Source organism: Dryobates pubescens, chromosome 16 (assembly GCF_014839835.1).
Source record: "Dryobates pubescens isolate bDryPub1 chromosome 16, bDryPub1.pri, whole genome shotgun sequence".
Taxonomy (NCBI): domain Eukaryota; kingdom Metazoa; phylum Chordata; class Aves; order Piciformes; family Picidae; genus Dryobates; species Dryobates pubescens.
The window spans coordinates 24,940,301-24,950,416 of NC_071627.1; the positions used below are offsets into that span (position 1 = coordinate 24,940,301).

The following is a 10,116-nucleotide window of genomic DNA, read 5'->3' on the forward strand; positions in this document are numbered from 1 at the left end:
GCTGCTTGTCCCTTCCCTGCACACAGGGAATGAGGCACTGAATAAGCTCCCTGGCATGGGTGTGAGGTTTATGGAGGCTCAAGATTTGCCCTGGAGTGGTGTGAGCCCAAAGCACAGGCTCCTCAGGAACAGCAACCCAACCAGGGGACTTTTGAGAGCACATCCCAGGGAGGGCCCTGGGGATCTGACTTTCATAGAATCATCAAATGGTTTGGGCTGGAAGTGACCTGCAGTGAGCAGGGACATCTTCAGCTAGATCAGGCTGCTCAAAGCCTACTTTCTGCTCAACAGGGGCAACAACATGGTGCAGTTCCAAGGTGTACGGAGGAAGGGACACACAGCTTCCATCAGCACAGCGCTTCCAGACAAGGTGCTCTTCTCTCCAGCTGTGTTTGCTTTTCCCCCCTCCCCATTAGTGTATGTTATATTTTATACAAGATTCAGATCACTCACACCAGGAGCCCACCTCACACAAAAGTCAACAGGAAGACAGAGCAGCAACCACCCCCCAGCAGCAGCACTGCCCAGACTGCCGCGTGGCACCCACCGGCAGCCTCAGCTGGGACCCCAGGCTGGTTTCTAGCTCGTTGCAGGGAACTGTACCTCCCAAGCCCATTTGCATGGAAATGTCTCTCAGCCTAACAAACAGCCCCTGTGCTTTCCATTCCTGGGTTGCAAACTAATTCCATAAGCCACAAGTGTCATTAGCCTGTCAGCCCCACAAGGGCCGCCCGCTGCTGATGGCTTTTAACCCAGCTAATCTCAGCCTGAAAGCTCCAGGAATCTAAATAACTCTGGGGTTCCACAGCAGTTTCATTTCATCCTCATGCTGAAAATAATATACATAAACCAAGCTCATGTCTACACATTTGCAGGACTTTATAATAAAAGTTGTGTTTATATTCTTAACATCTGTTGACACACAGAGACTTTGTAAACCTGGCATCGATTTGAAAGCCACAGAACTTTCCATGCATCGTGAACATTATCTGCAAGAAGCAGTAAAATACAGCAGTGACTGCATTAATCACAGCAAGATCATCTGCAAGGCATAAATCTGCAATACCTCTCGTGGCAGCTCAGCTGCTCTTTTTTCCCCTCTCTTTTCTGCACACCTGATCTGACACCATCTGTAAAAGGGCAGCAGGAAGATCACCGAGGAAATGATGTTTCTCACTCCTTTGGCTCTCGCCAAACACTCCATAGCAGGGCCACAGTGTAAACAGAGTATTTATTGCCTGAAATGAAAGGAGCTGTAGCTGCAAGCTCATACTTTTCTCACTGCAGGGCCACAATGCAAACAGAGTATTTACTGTCTGAAATGAAAGGAGCTGTAGCTGCAAGCTCACACTTTTTCTCACTGCAGGGCTAAACCCTCCCCAGGTACCACGCAGGTACGTGGCTCTGCTTTGGGCATTTGCTGCCTAGGTCACCACACACACAACATTTACTGGCAGTCACTTTCACCACAGGCACCAGTAAGCACCCTTGCATCATTTGAATTTACTTCCAGTTTCAGCTTACCAGAAGGCAAATACCTGCTCCCTAACACCAGCTCTGAGCAGCCCCTTGGGTTCCGCACGCTGAGCCCTTTCCCGGAGGACGGTAACAGAACAGCTTCTGCTGCTCTGGGGCTGCTGCAGCTGGGTCCTACAAATCTGCAGGTGAAATTCTGCCTTCAGATAGTCACAACCAACCTTGATCCAGCCCAAGCTGCACAGAGACTCCAGCAGCCCAGCTTGTCCTCCCAGCAGGCAGTTGAGCCTTGAAGCCCATTCCAGCCTGTTCCACTGTTTCTGCTCTTGTATTAATCCCTGACAAACGAATCCCTCTCTCCAGCTATTACTGATTTCCAGCATCCCCTTACAAGTGCTAGGAATGAAAACCCCTCCAAGATCAAACACTATTTGTCTAATCCTACAGTATCAACCTCGACCCTGATATTAGAATCAGGAAGTAGTGATATTAGAAAGAAAAAACTGCTGAAACTCTACAAACCATAATTGATTTACTCCACCTGGTGAGATCAGAGTCCCAGAGTAATCCATCGAGGCAAAGCCAGAAGGGTCTGGCCCCACAAGGACAGTCCCAGGTTTCTGAACATCAGCATTTCCCCCCAGGAATGGTATGGAAAGGACAGCAACTACACTTCCTTTAGCTCACAACAACACTTACCTGATTGAAAGATTTGAAGTGGAACTCTTTGTAGATGGCATCTCTTTCACCCAGCTCAGACCAGCCTGCAGCCTTCAGGTCAGACAGAACTTGGCTCCGCTCCTCTGCTGTCAACCAGTGAGACTGCGAAGCCTGTTGAGGGGGAAAAAGAGAAGGAGTGAGGCTGAGGCTCTCTTCTGTGCAACAGCAAGCACAGCACAGGCTGAAATTGTGGCTCTGTAGTGCAGAAGGTGAGGAGGTGGAGATGCACTCTGCGGTGTCTTACTGATTTCACAGAGCAGCTTAACTTAGCCAAGGAACTCCCTTTCTGTTTGGCCCTTGGAGTTCAGCTAAATGCTGCTGTGCACAGCTAACAAAAGCAGCAGGGATGAACACAGAGGGCACCACACCTGAGCCCATCCCCTGCCCATCTGATTCATCCTGACTGACACAGGAATTCATTTGCAAACATTCTGCTCTGCCACACAAACACATGTGCCATGTGTGCAGTGACAAGGCTCAAAGGGATGCTGGGGGACAGCTGTTTCTACAGGCAGAAGGGAAAGGGATGGTTGTATTTTCTGTAGCTTGTATTTCACTCTTCCCAAGAAGGCAGGAGTGGCTTTCAGCATAGGATGAGCTGGGAAGGTGTGCAAGCAGTGAAGAGCTTTTTAACAATGGAAAGAATGCAACCTGACAACGCAGACACCAGAAGTTACAAGGCACTGGATTCTGCAAAGCACCTGTGTTTAAACAGCTTACTGGAAGCAAAGCATCCTGAAGGCACAAGCAGCACAGCTCACACTGGGTCAGTGCCTGAACTGCCACAGCCAGGCAAGGAGCAAAGTTCCACGAGGGGTTGGAAAAGGTTTGATACTTTACCCAAAGGCAGAAGCTAAGGGCAGGATGGCTAAGGCAAGGAGTTCCAACAGAGGGGTCTCAAACTCAGAGCATGCTTTAATGGGAAGATCCTTTCTCCCCAGCACAGCCACGTTCAAACTGCTTTCATCTCTGCATGAGCACTTTGCAACAGCTTTGTGAGAAGCTGCTGTGCTCCAGAGCTTCAGGAAGGCCTCGGAGGGCTGTGAGTACCCAGCGCCAGCCCAGGCAGTGTTTTGCCTTTGCCAGGGTGCTGGCAGCTCTCTGCTTGAGACCAGCAGCAGCCCCGGTGCCACCAGATGGGGCTGTGAGCCTGAGCAGAGCCGGCATTAACGCAACTCATGGGACCTGAGCCAAGGAGCAACATTTTCAGCACTGATAAGGGACCAAAGAAACCCCAAACAATCAACCCAACAGCATCACTACCAGCACCTGCGTTCAGCAGGACACATCCAGTCCAGGAAGGGGTCTACAGGGTCCCAGACTGATCTCGCTGAGGCTCCTTAGGCTGCAGACACAATTCTGGACTTGCAAGAATGCAAACACAGCACTTGGTGCTACTGGAGCGGCAGCTGCAGGCATTCCTGCCCCTCTCCTTCTTCCGAGCACACACTAACACTGCCACTGCGAAGGACTGTCCTTCGTGCTTTGTTTCACCTGGCAGGAGGTGAACCGTCCCTGCTCACTGCAGGGGGGCTGGACAACACGACTTTTGTAAGGTCCTTTCCAAACCAAACCACCCTGTAACGACGCAACAAGCTCCTTCACACAGGGTCACGGAGGTGTTTGGAGGGTTTTGTGCTAGGCAAGTCGAGGGCTGCAGCCGGGAGGCAGCACAAGGCTCGGGGCTCCCTCTTAGTGCTGGGGACGCCGCAGTCACCTTCCTGAGCCCACACCCGGGCACAAAGGCATCGAAGAGCCAAGGCTGGGACTCCACATCGGATCACAGGGTTTTGACAGAAACGGAGCCCGAACTCGGGCTAGGCCCAGGAGCAGGGCGGGCCAGCAGCGTGCTCAGGCACAGGCTGCCGAGGCCGTGTCCCCTTGGCCCCTCCAACCACGCAGCTGCATTGGGCAGCAGCAGGAAGCCGAGAGCAGAAGGAGCGGGTGGGAGCTGCCGTTCGCCTGCTCACCGCCGCGCCCCCAGAGCCGACCCACGGAGCGCGGCACAGCCAGCCAGGAGAGGCCCCGACCGGGCTCCCGCGGCGCCCCCCGCTGCGCTCCGGCCAGCTGCAAGCCGCCGTGGGAGCGCCTCGGCCCCGCCTGCCCAGCGCCCGGCCCTGCCCAGCGCCCGGCCCTGCCCGCTCCCCCCGGGCCTCACCGTGGCGGCGGAGCGGCTCCCGCCGGCAGCTCCCCGGGCCCCGGCCCGCCGCGCTCCCGCCAGGGCAAGCCGCAGCCCGGCCCCACCGCCCAGCATGGCTGCGGCTCCGGCCCCGCCTCCCCGGCTGCCGGGCGGCACCGAGCGCAGGGAGCGGCGAGACGGGGCCGGAGCGGCTCCGCAGAGCGCGGGCTGGGTCTGAGGAGGAGCAGCGCCGCACCCGGCACCGTGCAGGGCGGGTCCGCCACCGTCCCCGTAGAGCTCCAGAAACAGAAACTATTCTGTTCCGTATTAATGACACCTAACCCCCACGCCCATCCCCGTTCCGGCAGCCTCAGCAGCCAACAAACGTGCCGCCAGAAATTCACCTCTCAAGGCTGCCCTGGCTAACGTAGGAAAGTGACCTGCACTTCAGAAAGGTGCCATGGCTTTATTCCTGTAACATAGTGGCTGAAAAGGCTCCATTAAAGCGTGGTTTATTTTAAGAGTAGTAAGGACAGTGAGTGTGGTTTACTCTCCGGGAAGGTGGTGGGTAGGCTGTGTTACAGACACAGAGAACAAGGTGAGCTCTGCAGGTTATTTTACCTGCCACGACACTCACAGAACACAGGAAGCAAAGCAGCACCACGGTGGGAAGCAGCGCCCCTGCCAGGAGCTGCATGACACTTTCTGAACTGCTGTCACTGTCCATAATGGGAGAGCTCATCTGCAGGACACTCCTTTTGCTTTTTGGAAGGGCCCTTTGCTTCCTAGCTTCTTTTACTGACTGGCAAACTAATTCAGCACCATCACCACTCACCAGCAGTTCCTTCAGAATGCTGTGTTTCAGGGACACAGGAGTCAAAATCTGTGTGACCCACGTGGGCTAACTCAGCCTTGTCTCCAGTGCTTCCCACATCAGCCACCTGGAAGCTTCAGGTCCTGCATCTGTAGGAGCTGTAAAAGATCCCCAGACTGCAGCTGCGCTCCTGTGCCAAGCAGGGCCAGAGTGCTGTGGAACCCTCACTTGCTCACTCTTCACACACAGGGACCTCTTCAGAAGAGCAAAGCAGAGCCATCACCTCTACATCAAGGCCCATAAACCCCAAGCTGCCAGAGCAGCTCAACCCACAGTGGTTTAGCTCAGGTTGCTTTGTGGTCCCACATGAACTGCCACGGATCTGCTTTTTACAAACCCACTGATCAGCACAGCAGATTTCCACTCAAGATGATAAATTACAGCCAAGACACTTCACAGTTCATTCTTCTGTCCTTCCAGTCTGGACAGCTCCCCAGGCTGCCACGGGGGGAGTCCTGCCCCTGCTCCAGCAGCCCCAGCTACTCCTGGTGCTCGTGCTCCTGCCCGGGGAGCAGCCAGCGGATGCTCTCGGTTCGGACGGTCGCGTACATGATGAAGCTGGCCAGGAAGAGCACAGAGAAGAGCAGCAGCCAGTCTATGCCTTTGGTCAGAACGCTGGGCAGGGGACCCTCCCAGTCCTCCTTGGTCACAGCCACGTCACTAACAGCTTCTATACCTGCAAATGGAAGCAGGTGGTCAAGAGCAGCAGTGACCATTAAATACAGAGCAGCTAGCTCTGCTCAGAGCTCTTCGACAGAGGTCCCTGCAGGCCTGCCCATGGGGTTTGGCTTTCTCTACAGAAGCACAGAAGGATCAGAGCACTGCCTGGCACCGACTCACAACAGGCACAGCCAGATGAGGGAAACTAGATTCCTCCTTTACCTCCAGCACAGGAACTGAAACTACCTCATGCCCCAGCTGCTGTCAGCCTTACAGGCAGCCCCCGAGGTCCTCCTGCCTTCAGTCACAAATGAAGCCCTTGGGTAGGAGGATGTGGTGCAGCGAGGTGGGGGTGCCCCCCTTCCCTAGGAACAAGCTGCACCTGGGGAGGTTTAGGTGTATTAGAAGAACCTTCTTGACTGAAAGGGTTCTCGAAGACTGGAACAGGCTGCCCAGAGAGGTGTTTAAAAGACAGAGAGATGTGGTGCTGAGGGCCATGGTTTAGCACCAGACTTGGCAGACACCAGGAATGGTTGGACTTGATGATCTTGAAGGGCTTTTCAACCAAAACAATTCTATGACTCCGTGAGCTCAGTCCTAGCCCTCTCCCTAGCCAAGCCCCACTGTTTCCTCCCCACTCTGTCACAAAAGCCCAAGGAGTCCAAGTTTCTGCTCTCAGCACACCGTGAAACCCAGCTCACTGCAGCAAACGATCACAGAAACCTTTACTGGGTCCTCTCAGGATCTTCATGAAATTTATCTCAAACAGCAGGGAGAAGAAAGCCCAGTTTGGGGTCCAAAGCCTGCCTGTTCTTGCCACTGACACCTCAGGGCTGATGTCCATACCTGTCTGGTTAAAAATGAAGTCTTTCAGCGTTTCCAGCGTTCTGTCTGTGTGATTAAACCTGGCCATCGGCTTAGCACCTTGGAAAAGGAGGATATTGGGGACAGCCACAGTTCCAAATCTAGTTGATAAACTGGGGGACATAAAGTAAAGACAGAGCATGAAGGGAAGGAAATCCACTGGATGAAGAGAGAGAGAGAGTGATGACACAGGAAGCGTCACTCCTGGGTTTAAAACATCAGAGCTTGCCAATGACAATAAACTGAGAGCAGAGCACAAGAAGTGTCAGTTACCTGCTGTGCTGAGATGCATCCAGGGCCAGGAAGTGAAGAGTTGGAAATGCCCGAGGTAAAGAGTTGAAGTGAGGTGCCAGGCTGGCAGAGAAGCGGCACCACGGCGTATAGAACAGCACCAAGGTACAGTCGCTGCTGTTTGGGTTCAGGAACTCCATCAGATCCTTAGGGAAAGCAGAAGGAAAACAGACATGGAACATCTCATATTTAAGAGAGTTAAAGTCTACACAGCAATGCATCATTCAGCAGTCAGATACTTCATCCATGTACCACGCAGCTGCACCGTTGTTTAACCCTTTCTGGAGTAATGGAGAATCATTTTCAGCCTTCTTTAAAAGCTGTTAAAAGGCTACATCCATAACCATTACACGAAACAAGCTAGGAAGAGGCACTGGCAAGATTAACATTTTCAGACAGCAAGCCTAATCCATGCAGCAGGAAAGCTGACAGTTCCCTGCAGGCACCCAGATGAGACACAGGCGTGTGGGCTGAGCTGCAGCTCTATTTTTTCCTGCTCAGAACACCACAAAAAGCCTCCTTGCCTGGGTACTTCCTCTTGTCACAGCACAAATGATGCTGCACATGGAAATGCACTGAGTCAGGCACTGACAGCACCGCACACACAGTGCTAAGGGGCATCTTCCACCATCCTCAGGTGTTCAAAGGCACACCGAGCAGTGACCCGGCTGATGTCTTACCTGGGACACGTTCAGGATCTGCAGAGTGAAGCGCTCGATACCGGTGATGTTTCTCTCCTCGCAGTTCACTTTGGGAGCCTTGGCGCTGTCGGTGGTGTTAGACTCCTCGGCAGGCAGCACCGTCTCCAGCATGGCCTGCTCCCGCCCCTGGCCGCCCGCCGGCCCGAGGGGAGCCTCCGGGTTGCTGCCCGCCAGGCACGCATCGCCTCCGGCCGCCGCATCGCAAGCCCCCTTGGCGATGGGGAGCGCCTGGCCGTCCTTCGTCTCCCCCGGCACCACCGAGAGCATCACGGCCTGCTGCGCGGGGAGCCCGCTGCCCAGCATAGCGTCCGCCATCTCCGCAGTCCGGTACCGCACCGGCTCGCCGCCGCCCTCGGGAGCAGGTGGCTGCCCGCCGGCACTCTGCTCTGTCGCTGCCCCTGCGCGGGGAAGGGAGATGTCAGATCCGAGCCGCGGCCGGGCCCCGGCCTCCCCGCGCGCGCCACCCGGTCCCTAAAGCCCACCGCGGCTGCCAGCAGCGAAATCCACCAGCCTCACCTCCTGGAAGAGCCCTGAGGAGCCAGGCCAGAGCCAGCAGCAGCCGCCACATCCTCGGCTCGGGCTCGGCTCGGCCCCGGCCCCGGCCGCCTCCTCAGCGCTGCGTCTCCCTGGACAACGGCCACTTCCTACGGAACCAGGGAGCACTTCCGCTTCCGGCGCGGGGCTTCCGCCCGTGCGTGCGTAGCGCGTCGTGACGCAGCGCGTCGTGACGCCATCTTGTCTTGGGCTTGTCACGCTGCTCCGGCTCACGCTGCGCTGGCTCACGTTGCCGACAGAGGGCGCGGCGGGGCTCGGGCAGCGGCTCCGCCGGGGCCGGCTCCGCCCGCCGTCGGGAGGAGGAGCTGCGCCCAGCACGCGGCCCTCAGCGCCCGACCGCTCGGGCTGCGGGAGCCGCGCGGGGGGAGGTATCCGGGCAAGGGAGGGCAGCGCGGGCCGCAGGAGCGGGGACGCCACCACCACAGCCGCCTTCGCCTGCCACGCATGAGGGGACAGGAGCCTGCTGCGGCTCGGAGAGCAGCTGGGGACAAGGAAGCAGCGCTCAGCACGGCAGCCCCTGCCGCTATCGAGCACAAATCAGTCCGGGTTTAGCCAGGTGCTCCGCGCCCAGCCCGGCCCAGCGCCCCCCACGCAGACGCGCGCTCGGCCAGGCCGCGGGCCCGCACCGGGACACGCCGCGGAGGTGTGCGGCTGGGGGCAGCAGGCATCGCAGTGGCCATGCAGGGAAGCGTCCTGCCGGGGAGCTGGCAGGATGTGGCGGCTGCTGGGCGCACGCCGCGCTGCAGTGCCCTGCAGAAGCCAGCGCCCGGTCCCGCTGCCCTGCCCTGCCCAGCACCGCTGCAGCAGCACAGGCTCAGCTGGGGATGCGTTCACGTGAAAACAAACCCAACCCACAGCCAGGCTGGGCTGAGGGGAAAAGCCTGTGGTCTAAAGGCATGTTTTTAAGCCTAAAAAAGCAAAGCTAAGCTCTGGGCCATCATCAGCCGAGTGGCATAAATGCTCTGGTATGTACATATTAATTTTGTAGGAAATAAGATCATATTCCCATCACAGAATTAGTTCTTGCTTCATGTGCAAGACATAATGGCCTAAAGCTACAGAAGGCAAGATAGGCACCCAGTGAAACCAGCTGAGACAGACCAAGCAAGCCTGGAAGCAAAAGCGGGTGGCAAATCCAGGCTGCTGTGTAGGAGCCAGGAAGAAGCTGACCCATTCCCAGCTGTGCTTGAGTTTGGACAAAGTGGCATTGGAGAGACTGGGAACTACTGGGCAGAGGCCAGCAGAGGCTGTGAAGATGCTGAGGGGACTGAAAGAAAAGCTGAGAGCCCTGGGGCTGTTCAGCCTGGGTAAGACTGAGAGGGGATCTTACCAGTATCTAAAGGGTGGGCATCAAGAGGCTGGGGCCAGACTCCTTTCAGTGATGGCCAGTGGTAGGACAAGGGGCAATGGGCACAAAGTGGAACCCAGGAGTTTCTACCTGAACAAGGGAAAATGTCTTCACTGTGAGGGTGCTGAGCCCTGGAGCAGGCTGCCCACAGAGGTGGTGGAGTCTGCGCATCTGGAGAACTTTCAAGCCCCCTCCCTGGCCCTTGTGATCGTGGGCAAGCTGCTGTGGGTGCCCTGCGTTAGCAGGGGGTGGACTGGATGAGCTCCAGAGGTCCCTTCCAAGCTCCCACGCTGGGATGCTGGCATTTTCAACTTGAGAACAATTTTCCTTCTCCAGGAGCAGCACTCAGCTGTGTGCCACCAGGCTAGTGGCCTGAGCTGGATGGTGTCAGATCTGAAACACGGGGGATGATACTCCAAAGCTTTACAGGAACAGACTTCTGGCAGCACACCTGAGGCACTCCTGTGGATTCAATCCTAACATCATTCCTCCCTGCCATCACACACCA

At 56.2% G+C, this 10,116-nt stretch overlaps 1 protein-coding gene across 1 annotated transcript; it reads right to left on the reverse strand.

The window, feature by feature from the left end:
* Positions 1–5,543: 5,543 nt before the first annotated feature.
* TXNDC15 (thioredoxin domain containing 15) lies at positions 5,544–8,928 on the reverse strand. Its single transcript, XM_054168281.1, has 6 exons — positions 8,852–8,928; positions 8,222–8,741; positions 7,685–8,176; positions 6,987–7,150; positions 6,696–6,826; positions 5,544–5,865 (listed from the first exon to the last, which is right to left on the reverse strand). Exons 1-6 carry the CDS (start codon positions 8,926–8,928, stop codon positions 5,669–5,671), a joined length of 1,581 nt encoding a protein of 526 aa, XP_054024256.1. The 3' UTR covers positions 5,544–5,668.
* Positions 8,929–10,116: the final 1,188 nt, after the last annotated feature.

Coding starts and splice junctions, on each gene's coding strand:
- TXNDC15 (XM_054168281.1), bottom strand. CDS start 8,928: ATGCCTGCTGCCCCCAGCCGCACACCTCCGCGGCGTGTCCCGGTGCGG. Junction 7,151..7,684: donor AGATCCTGAACGTGTCCCAG/GTAAGACATCAG, acceptor GCTTTCCCTAAG/GATCTGATGGAGTTCCTGAA. Junction 6,827..6,986: donor GATGCATCTCAGCACAGCAG/GTAACTGACACT, acceptor TATGTCCCCCAG/TTTATCAACTAGATTTGGAA.